Source organism: Prinia subflava, chromosome 7, assembly GCF_021018805.1.
Source record: "Prinia subflava isolate CZ2003 ecotype Zambia chromosome 7, Cam_Psub_1.2, whole genome shotgun sequence".
NCBI classification, from domain to species: domain Eukaryota; kingdom Metazoa; phylum Chordata; class Aves; order Passeriformes; family Cisticolidae; genus Prinia; species Prinia subflava.
Genome location: NC_086253.1, coordinates 10,350,365 through 10,368,555, shown reverse-complemented (window position 1 = coordinate 10,368,555; position 18,191 = coordinate 10,350,365). Strand labels below are relative to the sequence as shown.

At 37.6% G+C, this 18,191-nt stretch overlaps 1 protein-coding gene across 4 annotated transcripts in view; it reads left to right on the top strand.

The window, feature by feature from the left end:
• Positions 1 to 7,547: 7,547 nt before the first annotated feature.
• SH3TC1 (SH3 domain and tetratricopeptide repeats 1) overlaps positions 7,548 to 18,191 on the top strand; it is a 28,551-nt gene continuing 17,907 nt past the window's right edge. For 2 of the 4 annotated variants that reach the window (XR_010080924.1, XM_063401561.1), the window contains exons 1-3: positions 7,548 to 8,292; positions 13,373 to 13,624; positions 15,907 to 15,981. Coding sequence is in view for 3 of the 4 variants with exons in the window: in XM_063401561.1 (XP_063257631.1) it covers positions 13,417 to 13,624; positions 15,907 to 15,981 (283 nt within the window). In the remaining variant the exon portion in view is untranslated. Of the gene's footprint in view, positions 8,293 to 8,546; positions 8,655 to 13,372; positions 13,625 to 15,906; positions 15,982 to 18,191 lie in introns of all 4 variants that reach the window. The other 2 variants (XM_063401560.1, XM_063401559.1) reach the window with 2 other exon arrangements.

Sequence of the window (18,191 nt, the reverse complement as noted above, 5' to 3'; positions counted from 1 at the left end):
GTAAATCTTACTGTGCAGCTCTGTATTTCATGCCATTAAGTTCTATTGTATAGTCCTGAAAACAGACTTTAAGCTCCTAAGAATTTACAGTAATTTTTACTTTTTCACCTGAAATCTACTTTATAGACTGATTTTCAATCTAAGCTGCTGTCTTTTGACAGCTATTATATCTTCTGGAAGACAAAAGAAATCTTGCAATTTACAGTAATACATTTTGAAGTACTTATGTTTAAAATGAGAAATTATCCTTCAACTGTGTTCTATAAATGTACATAAATATGTCATTTTCCTATTAATTCAAAAATAGAAATTCTTTTGTATCACAGAAGATTAAGAACCCGATATGACATGCTGTCATGACCCCTCTTTTGCTTTTTACTTATTCTCTTTTGTGTGATGAAAGCTCCCTAAACATCTCTGTGTTAAAAGCATTTCTGCTTTTCATTTTCTGGTGTCATATACCTCTTAGGAATTCAGGGCTGGGCTACTTTGCCTGGGTTATAGTCCTGTGACTAGACTTGAACTTCTCTAATTTTATGACTAATTCCATATTAAGTTATGAACTTTTTGACATTAAAATTACTCTATCACAGAATTTCTGCTACTGGGGCTGTTGCCAAAATAAGCCACCCTTGTGTTTGCAACCAGAGGCAGCAGTTACCTCTGCACCACCTTGCTCTGTTTGTTGTATTTGAATGGCATTGATAGTAAATAAAATATAGGGCAAGTCTGAAGTTCCAGAGGAGTAACAAACTGGGATCTTAAAATGAGATTCTGGGTATGGGAATAAATTGCCAGCTATTCACTGAGCCAGAAGCACACGTGTTTATAAATAATGAATTAGTGTGAGGCAGCCATAATGAAATAATAACATGGCACTATATTAAGATGTCTGAGTTGCACTATCAAGATGTCAGTAATAACTTTTCTACAAAGCTTCTCTCACACTGTGGGAAGAATATAAACACTGCATCAGCAGCTATAACTCACACATCCGTTACCTGTTACAAACCTAAACGCATTTTGATCAAATATGGTCAAATAAAACTCCCAGGCAAACTTTGAAAACAGAAAGGGTGAAATAACATCAAAGGGAGCAATGGCTGAGGATGAAAGAAATCTTTGTTTCAGCAAGACAATCAAGGACTGTTCTCTCATGTCAGCAGTCAGCATTTGGAAAGTTGGTCAGAACAAATAAATTTTAGTATCTCAGGCTGCTGCACATGGCAGGAAGTCCAGCAGGTAATGATGAGCATCCGTATAGAATTCCTACACAAGGTTCCTACACACTGTAACAAACTGCTGGGTTACAGCAATGAAATGGGCAGAAATACAAATGCAGAGAAGGGTTTGGGGAAGAGCCAAAACAAACCATGAATAATAGAAAAGTCACTACACTTGCAAAAAACATTGGCAAAAATTTAATTTTAATTTAGGAATGGCAAACGAAGCTCTCAAGGATTTCAGTGCAACATCACACAGCCTGTGTAACCACTGATACCAATATTTACGACAGTAAACATGTAAATAATGTGCTTTGTGTTGTAAACATGAAGAAGGGTAATGTGGTCCCTTTTGTTGCAGAGAGGTTAACATTTATTAAGCATATTGTGATCCCTTGCCAGTGTGACTCCTTGGAAAACCACTCTTTATGTGAAGGTACAGCTTCTCCCTTGGAGTAGATGGTATTACAACCCATTGGCCCCGAGTCAATTTAACTGTTTTGCAGCCCAGGCTGATGTGTGCTGATTTATTCCTTATCCTACACTGCATATCTAACACTGTTCTTATGTAAAAACCCCCATACAATACAGCCTCGTGCCAGCAGAATATAAACTCTTCTGAGGTGATAAAATTCTCATGTAGTGCTGTCTGCATGCGAGGCATTGCCTGGGAAGATGTGTGACAGTTTGCAGGGACTTTCAGCCCGCTCTGGCAGTGAGCACTCCTGAGACATCAGGCCCTGCAAGAATGCAGCTGTGGCTGATACTTCTCTGTCCTTCAGCTCCAGCAGAGCTGTCCTGTACTATCAGTGCTGCTTTCCAGGCTTCACTAGGGGAAGGTCTCAGTCCCTGTGAAGTGGCCTGGACCAAGCCTACCTAAAAGAGAACCTAAAGTTTTCATGGGCATCGTGGATAGGGTATGCACAGATGTCAACTAGAAAAAAAAAAGAAGGAATGGAGACATAATTTTCATAATTTTTTTTTTCAAACATGGGAAAAGTGGAAAAAATATCACTGAATATAATTAATGGACCTGAAACATGCTGTGCATTTAATGGAGTGAGTCCAAAATATGCTAATGCTTATTAAAATTTTTGTGTTTAGCTGCATGGCCTTAAGCTTAGTAGGAATCTTTTTATAGTGTCCCCCCCACATTCACACCTTAACACTATTATTTTCTGTGGTGGCCAGTGCAAGTATGGTTGTTTTAATCAAAAAGTCCATAAATGAAATTGTAAGATGGTTCCAAGGCCATATTTCAGAGAGGAAGCATCTAGAGTTTTCATGATTTTCAGATCCACATTGAGAAAAGTTTCTCTGTCTCAGATTTTCCCTGATAAATAAGAAATCTTTCCTCGTATTTCTCAAGACTCATATTTCTCATATCTCCTCATATTTCTCAATCAAGACTTTTGAAGACTTTATTCTTCTTATAAGAAGTACTACCTCAAGCATAAAAGGCTGGACATTTAAGCAGAAAATACTGTGCTTATGTTTATGAACACCTTTTAATATACTTAGTTCTGGTACCTGTACCCAAATGACCTAAAGAAATAAATGTGAAAGTTGTTACTAGATATTACAACTTAGATCTGCAGATAAAGCTGCAAAAAAATGGACACATAAGCCCTTCTTCAGGTCTCAACTAGAGGGCAGCAGTAATTGGAAAAATTCCAATTATTTTGCTAGTTTTATGTGGAGACAGACTTTTATAGTTATTTGTTGAAGTCAAAAGTATCACTATAGGATTTTCTCTACTGTAGACATTTTGGTGGCTGGAAATACTTATCTCAAACTATAGGAAGACAGAATTTTGGACTACCTTGATCAAAGGGAAAACTACTGACACTAAACCAAGTCGCACTTAGTGAATGGAACAGAGCTTAGAGGATAATAAATTGGAATTCTGTGATTGTTTCTATCCTAATGGCTACCTATTGGTTTTGGTTTTCCAGATATTCCTTCAGGCATATTCTTCCACAGAGCATTAGGAAAGCCAAAGGCAAGCCTTCTGAATCCATATTGAAATATCTTCACTTTTTGAATGCCTAAGGAAGTCAAAATTTACTTTCTCAATGCCAAAACTAGCTCAGGAAATATCTGTATTCCACATATATTCAAGCTTCTATAAATAAATTTCCATGGCCCTGCACTTTTTAGCACTAAGCAGAATCACCAAACAGATGGGTAAAATTTCAGTTCTGCAAATTAAGTGTTTCAGTGTATGGCTAAGGATTGTAAGTGCTTCTTTCTTGAAAGTCTTTTTATCCATCCCAGAAGTGCTCTGGCATGCTAGTAAAGAAAAGAGTTGAATATGTAAATAGAAATATAAAAATACATTTCAAATAGTACACATTTATGCAAATCCTCAGAAGGGAGAAGAAATTGAAGCAGAACTAAATATTCATTGCTGCTGCTCCTCCCCCTTCTTTTTTAAGATCAAGGAGCTGTGGCTTTCTACTCCACTCCTCAGAATAAACAGTTTTAGATATACTGACATAGTTTTCTCTGCTTTAAAGGACAGCAGAAAAGCTGTGACAACCTCAGTGAGAAATCTTATTCTGGGAAAAAGCCTGGAGTGGTGCCCTTTTCTGAATGCCTAATATGGGACTAGATGGTCTCTCCCAGCCTTGATGTGACCCTGTGAAAAGAGTCCTCTGAAGGAAAAGAGTTATCAAATCCATTTGAACAGCATAACAAATAATCTCTACTCAATATATGATTAGAATATATAATTATTTTGTGGCTACAAAAAGAAAGGTTTCCTTAAGAATAAATTCTTAATTCCACCTGCCAGCTTCAAACAGCTGAAAATAGTTAATCTTTAATTAAGAATCAGTTCACCCAATTATAAAAGGAAGTACCCATTTTTCCTTTAATTCCCCTGTAATGCTGTGAAAGGTGGGGATTTAGCCTGTCAAGGGGAAAAAATAATATTTTTTTTGAAAAGGAGGTTCTGTGGGAGTTTAAGTGTAAAGGGCCTGGAATACAGTTTTTTTCCCCCCTTTTAATAGTTGGAGGTTTGTAGATGAACAGAATTATTGTTTCCATGTCAACATATATTTCCTAATTTCTTGATACTTGGATGTTTTAGAGGCTCTATTTGCCAAGGGGTTTGTTAATTCCAGTGCATAAGAGGAATTTAATTCCACTTGCAAGATGAAAGAAAAATAAGGAAACTCATTTCCTGTGCTGAAGCTTGTGAATACAAGCTCTCTCAGTGTGTTTGGTTTGGAGTGATTGAGAAGTAATGTGTTTTCTGTGCTGCATGGAACCCAAAGTTTGTGCTTGATTTGGGGAGGCTGATATTTGTATGGGGCAGAGAAAAAATCCTGCTTAGCCATAAAATACAGAAATTAAATGAATTATCTAAGTATTAGTGATTCTAAGTGGTAAGTGATAACTGCAATTTTTATTCTGAGCTAATGAGACTTTAGAAGTTTCTTCTTCTCTGTTGTGGGAAGGCCTATGATCCATGGCTGAGATGGAATTGTGAATCCAGTCATGACTGGATCCCTTTTTGCCTGCTGACATTTGAATATGGGTTTCCTTGGTTAGTTGGCTTTTTGGTCGACAGATAAAAGTGTTTTCAAGGGAGCAGCAGTGGCACTTGGGAGGTGCTAAACTTGGGTGAAAGCTCTGTCAGGTGTGTGCCATGGTCCTTCTTGTGCTCAGGAATAACAAGCTCAGTAACATCTATTATTAGCATTTGGTGATTGTAAGCAAGCCTAGCCATTATGAAATGGGCTGTGTAAATAGCTCAGGAGCTGTGTAAGTGGTGTAACAGCTGGATGTTTCGACTCAGCATTTTCCTGCAGACTACACGGCGACAGCATTTCCGTACAGATGGGTGGCAGTATATTTTTCTTTTCGTGCTTTCTGTTTTTCCTCTCTGAACCTGGCTATGGAGCTGGGAGGGTGTTTTTTCAAGACCTGGGGGGAAGTAAAGCTATCTGGGTGTCAAGCAGGCAGATGCAAAAATGACAGGAGACCAGAAGAAAGCACTTTAGCTAGTTCTGTATGTAGTTGTTGTGGAGAGATAACATGCTAATCAAAAGGAAACATATGGCTAAACCTATTTCTGTGGAAGTTGTGTGCAATCATAGCATGAACATAACATGACTAATATCCATGCATGCTGATAATCTGGCTACCATTAATATAATTGGGTAGGTTTGCTAAAATGTTACCACTGTCAGTCAGTACTTCAAGCTGAATGTTTTCCGATTGATATTTCTTTTCCAACTTTGTGATACAGATTGTATTTCTTTTTAAGTGGGTGTACCTCAATTACTAGATGAAAGAGGAACCAACAGAGACTAATTTGGCCAAGACAGCAGTCAGTATCTTGTGTGATTGCAAATTTGCCATGCTAGATGTAAATAATAGAGAACACCATTTTCAGCACAACACAAAACAAACAGGAACTTTTTATGATCAGTAACAACAAGAGGCAATAAGCTTGTTAACATATATTGGACTTGGGATGAAAGAAATCAGACAGGAATTTAGCAAAATGTGTAGAAAGATATCTTCTCACCTAAAACTGCTATTTCTGTCACATATCAGTGAATAATCAAATGAATTACGCATCAATATTTTTACGAGTTGGAGTAGGTCCCTTTGGCAGAGGACTGTTCCTTCATAGGTATTTCCCCAACTGTGATGGAATAGTAGTCCTACCGGAAGGTATAAGCTGGCCTTAATATTAAAATGTATTGTTTTCCCTAAAACAAGCTGCTGAAGTGGAAAATGGTCAGACAAACATGCAGTTGCAGAAGGGCAGACAAACAGGATGATGAAAAGCAATGCCTGGGAGAGACAATTAGAGGAAGTGTTTTTATCAACACCCAAGGTCCTCCCCTGCCTCCTGTCAGCTTCTTTTAATAATTCTGAATGGATCAGGGACAACCCAACATAAACAGAACTATCAAGTCTTCATGTAATTTTACCAGTTAAAGAAATTGAAGTCTATTTTTAGCAAAAGAAAACCTGAAACAGGTAGCACAATTCATAGTAATTAGAATGTAGTATCAGGGATGTGATAATTGATGTGGAAACCAATCTGTGCTACCTGTTTTTTCCTGTTTGCTGCAATATATTGGTCTCTGGAGTTATTTCATGAGAGCAGCTGTCCAATAAGGTCATTTAAACTAGACTTTTGTAATGCAGATTAGTACTGTTCCAATAAGACAACAGGAAGTCCAGGGCCAACCTTTGATGTCATTACCTTAAAGCTGAAAACTTTGTTTTTCTTGTTTTCACCTAAATTACGTGTCCATGTACACCACCAAGAACTGAAGTACTGCCTGGGGTGTGATGAAATAACATGGAGCATGACTTCTGAGTAAAATCATAGAGGGAGCAGAAGACTTCTGATCTAGTTGAAGATTACAGGGAGTTGGATAAGACAACTTTTAAAGGTCCCTTCAAACCCAAACTATTTTATGATAATATGGAAAAAGGAGCTAAGGGGCCTGGAGTTCAGTTGGAGACATTTTGTTATGTGTTTCTTGAAGTGAGTTACATCTCTCCTAGTTCTAGTACTCTAAAATAAAAATTAGTTGTATTTTTAAGATTTTAGGGACATACTAATCAGTGGTAGATTCTACAATGGTTGAGACTCAGAAATAGAGACTAAAACATTATTATCTATTGGGAAAAATATAGGCTTAGATGAGTATTTGAGTTTTTTTCCCAAAACTACTTTGAATCACATAAAAAAAAAGATGAATACCAGTGAAGAACTGATGTAATAAAATGTAATCAAATATTATCTTTAAATATGCATATAAAATAAATGTGATGAAAAGACTTAGACTTTTATGAAACTCATGGAAAATCAGTCAGTAAAGTGGTGACAGAAGTGTGGTATTTCATGCAGTTGGCATAGTTACTACATAAATTAATTACTCCTGAAGTGGTGTGCTTTGTGTACTGCATTATAGTGCAAGATCAAATTAATTCCCTCTGGGATGATTGGTTGGTTGTGGTTTACACAATCACTTGAGAACCTTCCAACTTCCTAATTTCTGGGATGATGGAGAGTTCTCAAGCACACTGCAGGAACAGACCGCCCGATCAGTGTGAAGTAGCATTTATAATTCACATTTACATGGTGTGATGGCATGAAGTAAGGTAAATGAGAGCACGATTTATAATTAATACCTGATTTCTAATGTTTAAAAACACCTCTTAAAGGCATGTTCCTTGAGATGAACTGGCAGGAGTCATAACTAAGGTCTCAAAGGCATTTGAAGGGTCTGATTTTGGTGCTCCTGCTGGCAAGAGCTGTAGGAGGGCAGCAGTGCAGTGGGGACAGCCCATCGCCTCAAATGCCACTGCTTTTGTGGGTCTTTTAGGATATGACACATGGATCAGTCTTCTTACACAGAAGATAAACTCTGTGTGCATTCCACAACAGTCTTGCTCAACTCCCCAAACTGATATTTAATGCTTCATAGTGCATGATAGGTCTGCTAAATAATACACTTCTGCAATTTCAACTTGAGCATATTGGTGTAATTTTTTATGTCAATGAATTTTTCATCAGTGTTTTTTCCAGCTGCAATGATAGCAAGAAGTCTAAGTTTTAAATCAAAAGCAAAGGGGTGACAAAGCTCTAGACTATATCTGAGGGACAGTTTATTACTTTTTCTGAGCAATTCTGTTTTAAAACAATGGCCCGGATGTGTCCCTTGGAGTCTTTTAGCCACCAATGCAAAATGCCATAATGCATTATTGCTTTGAAAAGCTGGAGTGTGTAAATGAACCTTCCAGCACACTGGATACATTTCTGCTTTGCATAAGGAACTTTAGTAGCACAACTCCATTCTCAGGAATGTTTCTTTCTTAAAAAAAAAAAAAAAAAAAAGTTTTGGAATTAACAGTATTGGTTAATAGACAACTTTTTGTACTGGCCACATGCAAGCCAGGCTGTGCAATCAACAGGAAAGATAAGAAGGTCAAACAGGAAGAGCTGTGCTGGAGTCAGTTTTGAGCAGAGCTGAGGAAGGCAGGGATCTGCCTGCTCTTTACAGCGTGATACAGTGGATCAGAGCTGGAAAAGGTAGGGGAAGTCCTGTGCTCTGTGTCTACATCTCCCTCTTTTGCTGTGTTTTTAGGTCCTTGTGATCTGGTATTTGACTGGGGGTTTATTGTCAATGTGTTGGAATTGCAGCCAGTTAAAAGGGGAATTTTTGGTGGTGTTCAGTTCTTTGGTGTGTCCATATGGAAATCACTGGAAAATATGTGTAAATGTGATCTGTCACAGTTATGAAGACCTGCTGAGATTTTCTGTGCTGCTCTGTTTCCCTCTTCTAGGCAGTGTGGTGTCAGCTGAGCTGTGATTCCGTAGCAACAGCTCCTACTTTATTCCTCTGCATTATCTGCCACAGGCCAAATTCTGTCACATCTAGCACTCAGAATGAGGTACGGAGAATCACAGATGCCCATTATAGTTTTCTAGAAGTGATCTGGTTTTTGTTTTAAAGCATCCCTAGAGTTTATGCTGATTTTTAAGCGGTTATGAGATTGTGGATTTTAGTCCACAATTTCCATATCTAAACTTGGAAATTTTGGATGTATGGTGCTTTTAGAGCTATGTTGAGGATGGAAAATATATTTCAGTGGTACTGAGATACAAAGAAAATTAATCATAGAGACAGCTAAAGCTTTTAAAGGCATCTATTGCATCTCTGAAGCTTGCTAGGGCTTTTTTGTTTGTAGACCAGCTGGGAACAATGATACCGCTTGCAACATTGTTTACTGAGAATTGCTAACTAAACTAAAGTTACTTCCGTGATAGAGAGGTCAATCTTCCATTTTTGGAAAGCACTTACATTCCTAAGATTGTTTACCCTGATTATAGATTTGCTTACCTTTCTGTGGAATACATAAAAATTGGTGCCTATACAAAACCTAATATGGATTTTTTTTTTCTTACATTCATGCCTGTGACTGAATTTCGTAGAGATCCAGTCTGTGATTTACTCTCTAAGGAAAAAGTTTGTAATGATCTTTGCTTTAAGATGTTTGTAGCCTAAAAGAGAAAATGTGAACTGTTAATTGAAACTGGAAGGAAGGAATAAAATAACTACTCTAGTGTCAGTTTGGGAAAATGACCTAGATTAATTAAGGGCAGTATAGTTGCAAGACAGGTCTTTAGTAAGTCATTAGTACATTGTCCTGAGGCTCCTAGAGAGGAGATGATGAATGAAAAAAAATATTGTATTGCATACATGTTTCAAGTAACTATTATTGCCATTTTAGTATACGAGGTCTAGTCTCAGAAATACACCTTTAGAAGGAGAGAGAGAATCTGGTTCAGTGAATGTTATTGGTTTTCTCTTACCAATAAGAGAATTCTCTTACCCTTTAAATGCGAATGAATTGTTGTTCTTGTCATTCACAATACCACTTAAAATAAGAAAAAAAGACAAAGGAGAAAACCAACCCTCAGCCTACATGGAAAATCTCAAGTTATGTGGGTTTTTTCTGCTTAGCTGGGCTTTGAAAACACTCAGTAAAAAGAAAGCAGCAAAGCACAGAAAAGAACGATAAAGAAATTATTCTATTTACCTTCCAGAAGGAAAAATCATGTCTCATTTCCACCTGATGTTGAACAGCTGTTGGGTACTGTCCTTTCCTGCCTGCTGTGCCCGGTGGAGGGGCAGCACCCAGGGGCAGTGGCCACACTCCAGTGCCAGGGAGCTCAGGCACCAGTGCACCCAGGAGTGCTCGAGTTTGAGCTGTCCAGCGCCTGCCACTGCTGTCTCTGCTCCTCGGGAGCTGAGGGTCCCCTGAGCCGTGGGGAATGCCCCATCTTGGCCACAGGGCTGTGGTTTGAGTAGGGCTTGGCTCTGGTTCAGGAAAACAGGAAGATCATTAAGTTTTACGGCCAACATCCTGCACCAAATTGGAATTTTTTGGTCAGGCCTCAAAGAACATGAGAAAAATAGTTTTACCTAAATAATAAATAAAATGCTTAGTCAGTACACGTAATCTACACATAAATGTAGGTTGTAAGAACCAGTTAGAGATGACAAACTTTGTATGTTGAGTGCTAGATGTTTATCTGGAAGATCTTCATCTTGTATTTGTTGCTATCAACAAATGGTTAGTTGCTAACTTACCATTATACTTTACTTGCATTATAGGTTTATGAAAAAATCCCTAATAATGAGAGTGACTCAAGCACTGGAGTTTAATATTCTCTAAAGCTGCTTTATATTGGATGAATGTTTTTTCTCTGGTTCTGTGTCATTAAATCTGTTTTAATTTGTGGTGGAACAGTTTAATAATTGAGAAAGCATCAGCATAATAAATAGGATAATTGTACTGTAGCTTTGCTTATGTGTCTTGAGGTACTTACATGATATTTGAATGCAAATAATAAAAGTACAGACATGTAATGTAAATTTCTATGAAATCTTTGTCACTTGGGAGCAAATTTGTGTCAGTTAGGATACATTTAGATGCCAGACAGACATTCAAAAGGGCCTAGGTTGACAAAGTCACAGGAGTTGACATTTGGTGGTTAAGGCAAACATTAAAATGGGAGAGGAATCTGTAGAAGAGAACACAGCAGCTAAAAATGTTTGAGGTTTTCTTCTGTGCATCTTGGAAGACCCCAGAGAAAACATACAAAAGAACATATCTGTTTTGCTTTTCTTTCACTTATTCTGATATTTTCCCTTGGCTTATGGCTCTATGGCTGAATCTTCTTAAACAGATTACATCCATTTTGATTTTTTCAGATGTCACTTGCTCTTACAGCACCAAGCTTTCTAAGTTCATTCACAGATCTGCATATATGTTGCCTTTACCAACAGAAGGGGATGTAGAAGACATGAAAAATTTTGTCAGTATCTCTTCTCCAATTCAACTGAATTCTAATAATTCCAATCAGAGTATGTTTGTTTTCCTAAATTTTGTGCAGGATGATATTTTTTTCTTGTGGATAGGAGCTTAAGGAAAAAAATGAATAATCTGAACACTGAATTTCATTTCTGGGATTAAGGGTAATCCTGATCTAAAAATAACAACTGGCTTTGGATTCATAGAACAATGTAATTTAAACAACATCCTTTGGAACTAAATTATCATTAATACCAAAATATTTACATCTTCATGAACAGGTGATATTATTATTTTCAAAATACATGCAGAAAAGTATTTAATTTCTGAGTATAAAAATTGGAGTGCATTACATATAATCCTGAAAAAAAAGTAAGGAGAAGAATGGTGTTAGCTACTGTCATTACTTCAAGGAAAAGAGCAGCTATATAAATGGAAAAACAGATCACTGGCAAAGTGAGTTTGGCCTTTGGCAGGCCTGTATTTTTAATCATTCATAACTAGGTCATCAAGTCTGAAAGGCAGGTTTTCAGTGTCAACCAAATATGTTAATGAAAATGTTCTTTTGTGAGAGAAGGGATAAAAATCCCTTGTGTTTGAGCTGCCACCTGTGTTTTGTAGCTGTATATATGAATTTCTATGCATAGCTTTAGATAGAGTACTGTGATGCAGCACCAAAAGCATCTTTTGAAAGTCAGCCTCAGCACTCTGATAGGCCCTTTTGAATAAATGGCAAAATGGGACGGTGAAAACATTAAAGCAAAATCCAGCCTAGATTTCTTCACACTTCATTAACTTGTGGTAGATATGGTTATGATTGAATTCTCTGAGCTGGTCATCCAACCTGTAACTATACCTCATTAATTTTCTATAATTGCATAACTTGCCTTGTTCTATATATAGTTCACTGTTTTTTCAAGAAGTGCTCATTTGGGGTAAAGGTTTCAGTGTCTGTGGAAGAGTAGGAAAGTTGTGCAGCCAGACCCTGCCTTGTCCCGTGTACCTGCCTACCCTGGCAGGCTGCTGGCAGCTGTTGTGCTGTTCATGTTGGGACTTGGTTTGCTCAGGTTTAGGGATTTGTGATGGGAAGCTTGGAGGGCAAGAAGTGTGGGAAGGCAGGGTTGTGAAGAAAAAAAGCCAGAGCCATGTGCTTTGGGACACCCCAGTTCATGGTAAATGGAGAAATGAGACATTTCTTGACCAGACTGAAGGCAGATCATAAGTGACGCTAAGTGACCAGGCACCAGTCTGAACCTTTAGGAGAGCAGAAGTGCATCTTTCATCTACAGCTTCAGATTCAACCCATTTCTGCTGGAAAACAAATGAGATGAGATTTCCCAAAGATCACAACCTTGGACGCTCATCATGAATGTAGCTTGTTAACGAGTATGGCTGGAGTAAACACAGAGGAATTGAGATTAAATCCAAATGACAGGACTAAACTAAAATCTATCCTGCAGCTTTCTGAAATCTTTTAGAGACACGTGCAAGCCCACTGAGGAAAAAGTTGTAACATCAGTGGGCACGTGCTGCCTACATGAGTCACGTCCTTTGCTTGTGCATTGGGTGGTGGTCTGGCTGCATCTTCCTGACCCTGAATTGGCTTGTGCCCAAGAATTGGGATTGCAGGATGCCTCACCTCATTGGAGGGAGCAGTGAAGTTTGCAGCTACTTGTGCTCTACTTCCATTTCTATTCCTTCTGCCTGATCGTGCCAAATGGAGCCTTGCTGCCAGGCTCAGCCTCTAGCTTCAGTAGGGCTTCATTTTGCTGCTTTGCTGCAAAGTAATGCTTGGATCCTTGGATGGCTGTCTTCCTGCACAGTAGGTTCCTGTGGAGGATTCATTCTTTAGCTGAATTTATATAAACCTTCTTTGTTGTTTGAATTCAGCATGCAGTACTTGTTCTATTCTTGTCACCTTTAGAAAATGATGTTTTCTCCCTCCAATTCTTCTGTTAATGTGAATGATGTTATCCCTGGGAGGCTCTGCTTTATAGCTGGCCAAGAATGAATAATTAGCAGTGGGCACAAGTACTTTTCCCTTCAGGCCTTGGATTGTTGCTGTTAGCCAAGCCTATTGCTTTGTTCCTAAAGCAGTGATGCCACCTCATTGCAGGAGCTTTTTCTGAGATAAATTTGGGTGTTACACAACAGTTCCTCTGAAAGAAGCCTATAGGAACTTCTTTAATCCATATAACAATTAAAAATAACTCCTGCAGGAGAGAAACAGCTCTGGAATATGTTCATCTTTTCTGACTATTTAAAAAAAATTGATTTTTTTTCCTTTTCAGGTTGTTGATAATGTCAATTGTGTCACTGTGAGCAACTTTGAATTATGGAGAGTTTGGCAGTGGCAGGTGGCACATCTATGCTCAGCAATAACACCAATGGCCCTGCTCTGGAGGGAGAGCAAGACAGGAACTTGGAGAGGGAAGAATCAGAGCAGGGACTGTGCAGGTGTGAGTGCAAACATGCAGGGAGCAATGCTGCCATCAGCACGCTCAGGGACGGAGCTGGGATGGACACGGTGCAAGAACAAATGGGTAAGACTCAAACCTGGTCCCTCTGCTCCTGACTTCTCCTTGTGCTTGAATTACTGTGTTTTTAAAATGGTGCACGAGCTAGAACTATCGTGTGTTTTTCACAGAATCACAGAACCCAGATGGGCTTTGTTTGAAATACAGCAAGCAGCTATGTTTCCTCCATAGAAATGCTGCATATATTGGACTATTGAACAATCTACACTGAAGTTCACTTGGGGAAGGAAAATGGATTATCTTTTAGTCAGATAAGAGGAAGTGAAAAATATCAGAACCCAAGAGACAGGGTACTGAAATATAAGGTTTTTTTCTAGCACTTTTTGTCCTATCTGTAAGATTCAGAGGCCAAGTTTCTATTTTAATAATTTTTTAAAGTTTCTTATTCATCAGAGGTGTAATACTGCCTTTGTGCAAAAGCAAACCTACATTGTAGGGTAAAATCATGCAAGTCAGAAGGACCTTTTGGCTAGAGGAGTGACATAGATAGGTGGCAATGGCCAGGCTCTTAGTTTATATTGGCTTCAGAGCTTTCCTAATTTGAAAAAACTTCAAACAATCATGGAAAAAAACCTATTTCATTTAAAAGTATATGTCCTGTGATTTGCCCAGTGTTTTTTCTGTTCACAACTGCAACGCTTCTGACATCAAAGACCAGGTACAAGCATCCCAGGGCAGTATAAAGTTGCTCTTTAGCTTTCCAAGGAGTATGCAAGACATTCCACCAAGTAGGAGTTCATATTACATTTTTGAACCTAATTATAGTACTTTAAACAGTTTAAACACATTCAAACTGTATTTATAGTAACTCTTACCCTTTTACTTAAATTTAAAAGCAACCTATTATTTTAAATTAAGCTGATGAGTAATTCAAATGCTGATAGCCTTTGCCTTTTCCTAAAAGTCACAGAAATAGATGTTAATATCTTGATAACTACCTTTCAAGGACAGTTATAGTGTTTAATATCAAAATAATAGTGATAATAGTTCACCTCTCAAAAACATATGCCAATTTATTGTCCTTGTCAACTATTACATGATTATCAAAATGATAACATTGTCAAAGTTTTGAAGCCTTCTGTGTTTGTAATTGTGACTAAAACTAGAAAAAACAGAACTACAGATAACTCTGGTCCCAGAAGTTCTGGGGGACTTAAATTTAGACAGTTTCCTAAACACAGTCAGCCTACACTACGGTGAGCTTACTATCAAATTTCTATTTCAAAAAAAATCATATAGTCCATATTAAAAAATAAGTAAAACCCCAATGCCTCTGTCAAACACCCAATCAAAACCCTACAAAAATAAAGTGTTTGGGGATTTCAATTTCTAATTTGAGTATGTGGTAGGAATAGGCCTTAAAGACAACGTTTTTAGTTCTTTCTTCCTTTCTTTGTGAGGTGGGAAAACTCTGTTTTATGTATCCTTATTTATTTGCATGGCTTTGTTCATGTAACATTCACAGATGCACTTGAGGGAAGATGCAAAAGACTTGGAAATTACCATGCTCTGCTATATTACAGGGTTGTTTTTAAAAGCAGAGCTTCATACGATAATGTCTTGGGATACATGAAAATAGCCTCAGAAATTTTCTATGAAAAATGAAATATCTATCTCTTTTACTTTTATCATTAGAAATATGGAGCTTTGACTTCACTGATATTTTCCCAGGGAGCCTTGAGAAAATAGAAGTGGTTGCAGTGGGTGTTTTATCAGTATGAAAATATATCATTCTCAGAAGGACAGGAAGAAATATGGGCTAAAGGAAAAAAGCAGATTTCTATCAATACAAAACATACCTTCTTTGTCATATTTTTCTGAAACTTCAGATCACTTGATTTTACAGTATCCCCTCACAAGTATTCCATACACATGCAACAGATAAGGAGAAGAGTTCTTTTTCTCCATGTAGTAATTGGTAAAAGTCACAGCAATTTTTAGTGTAGGTGAAAAGGAAGAGAAAATTAGGTCAGACCCTTGTTCCCTCCCAAATGAGAACTCTGTTTCCTGAGGACCTGTCTTTCCACTAATTCTCCATCTTGAAATTTCACATCAGAATGATGCAATAAAGATTTAACTTCCCCCTCCAGTCCAGGAGGAAAGAAATATTCTGCAGATACTTTTTGTGGAGTTTGGGAATTACATAGCAGGAAGGGGGAGAAATTGTTATTCTCCCTTAGAAATTTTCTCATGCATCAAATGCTTTTGAAAGCACAGGGTATTTTGTTGGGGGTTTTTTCAGTGTGATTATATGACTTGATACTACTTTCTTTCATTTATCCTAATAGAGTGTTCTTCAAGTGAAAAATGCATGAATGCTGGTTCAAGGATCCTTCCGAGTCAGGCAGAGAATTTTCCAACTGGTAAGGCATTTTCCCCCATCCTTTCTTTATATTATAATGCTTTCCTCATTGCTTACTTTTTATTTTTGAGACAACTCAACTAGGTCAACATTTGCAATCATCATTCCTGTAAGGTTTATAATGTATTTCATGGCACATGTGAAGTGACCAACTTGTACATAAGATTTGTGTAGAATTTCTCACAAAAAGAGGGAGAAACTGCTGTAAAAACCAGAAATATTTTATGTTATATATTGTACTGGTTACAAAAAAAAAAAAAAGAAGCAAATAAAAAGTTCATCACTTATTTTACATGTGCCTTTCAACCCTTCAAATGTCTTATCTTTTAAGGTTTGTGGCCTTTCCAAGTATCTATTTTTATTGTTTCTAATGCTGTGTTTTGAGTGAAGTGTCAACTGAGTGCAGTTCTTCAGTAAGTGGGTTCAGCAGGCTTCACCTCTGGGGGGCTCCTGGCAGGCACTGTGAACTGAGGGTCTTGGCACATTTCCCTTCTTGTGCCACCAGAACCAGCACTGAGCTGCTCCCTGCTCTCTGGCCTGACCTGACAAATCACATCAGTGCAGAGGCTTCCCCAGGCATATGGTTATTTCTAGTCAAATCATTTGTGCTTTATGTACCTGCTTGTCTTGCTATGTACAGAATTTGGGTTCTTTGTAACTGGAGCTATGGGTCAGGGCTCACAGAAGCAGACAGGAGATTATGGTTTTCTCTTATATATTTCATCTCTCTAAGGCATTATTATTGGGTTTTTTGATAGAAATAGCTGTATTTCTGTTGTTTTAATTCAATGTAATGATGTAATTTTTAAATTAATGTTAACTTTCTATAAAAGTTAGATTGCATGTCTACCATTATGCATTTACCTCAGAACCAATTTGATTATGTAAAATGAATGTATACATTTATAAGTTAGTCTTCTCCTGTGCAAGTATGTTTTATGTTTTCAGGTAAAATGAAAAGGTCGATAATTCTGCTCTAGAAGTGATCTGAACAGCATTCAGAGGCTCATTTGTGTTCTTTCTACTAACAATTGACTGTACCACCACAGCTTAAAGGGAGAGGCCTTGTAATTCAGTAACACAGGTTCATATTTCTGAGCCACCCTTCCTGACCTTAAAGTAATGAGTAATTTAGGTGCAAGGCATGGTAAAACTCCTGGAGACATGCATAGGAAGGCGTCTGAAAACAGATCAAGATACAGCATATTAGACTAGAATGTGAAAGCCATCTATTTTACCAGATCAAAATGTGAAGCTCAAAGGAGGTGGAATATTTTAGTATGCACAACAGTCCCATATTGCTGCAAGTGTGACCTATTTGCATACTTTACAATTGGAATTTTTCCTGACTGGGTATTATTGGCTTATATGTGCCCATCTGGGTGTCTGAAAACTTATGATTTACTGTTATTGAGCTAAATTAATGAATTAATGCAGAATGAAAGCAGCTTTATCAAAGATCCGCTTTATGTGAGAGAAGCTGGCTGGAGCTGTACCCTTAGCTGTAGTAAAAGCTTCTCATAAACACATGCCAAGAGTTGGCAATAGCTATCTAGCTGCTTTCACATGTGCTTAGAAAATCATCTAAGTGAGCTTTTATTTGGACCACTGGACTTGGTTGGTACTGTTCAACCAGCTTAGTTGAGAAACAGCTTTTCCAATATTTGATTTACAAAAGCCTTCTGCAGTAGTGGGGGTGACATGTCAGGTAGCTATGATTTTAAGATCAGTATGAAGGGTTGTAACATGCTGAACTATCTGTTCGTGTTCAGGGTTTTTGTTTTTGTGGTTTTTTTGGTTTTTTTGGTTTTTTTGGTTTTTTTTTTTTTTTTTTTTTTTTTTTTTTTGTGATGCCAGTATCTGTTTGCTTTGATTTTTGATATGCCTGGAATATTTGGAAATCTGGGCATGTTTGCAATTCGCTGCAAATTAGTAGTCAAAATTGACAAATTACCAATCTATTTACTTTTTTCTTCCTTTTTTCCCCTTCTCCATCCATAAGTATCAGTTGTCTCTCAAAACTGCTTTGTGCTAGGTTCCTATGTCCACAGGATAATAAAAATGTAAAAGAAACATGCAGTAGATCAGTCTCTTGTGTGCCTGTCTCTGAAGCTGAAAAAAAAATCTTAATGTGTATTCTATGATTTTGAGACATTTTCTGTTTCTGCAAAGCTGATTCACAAAGTTTTGAGTAGTACTGAAAGTGGCTCT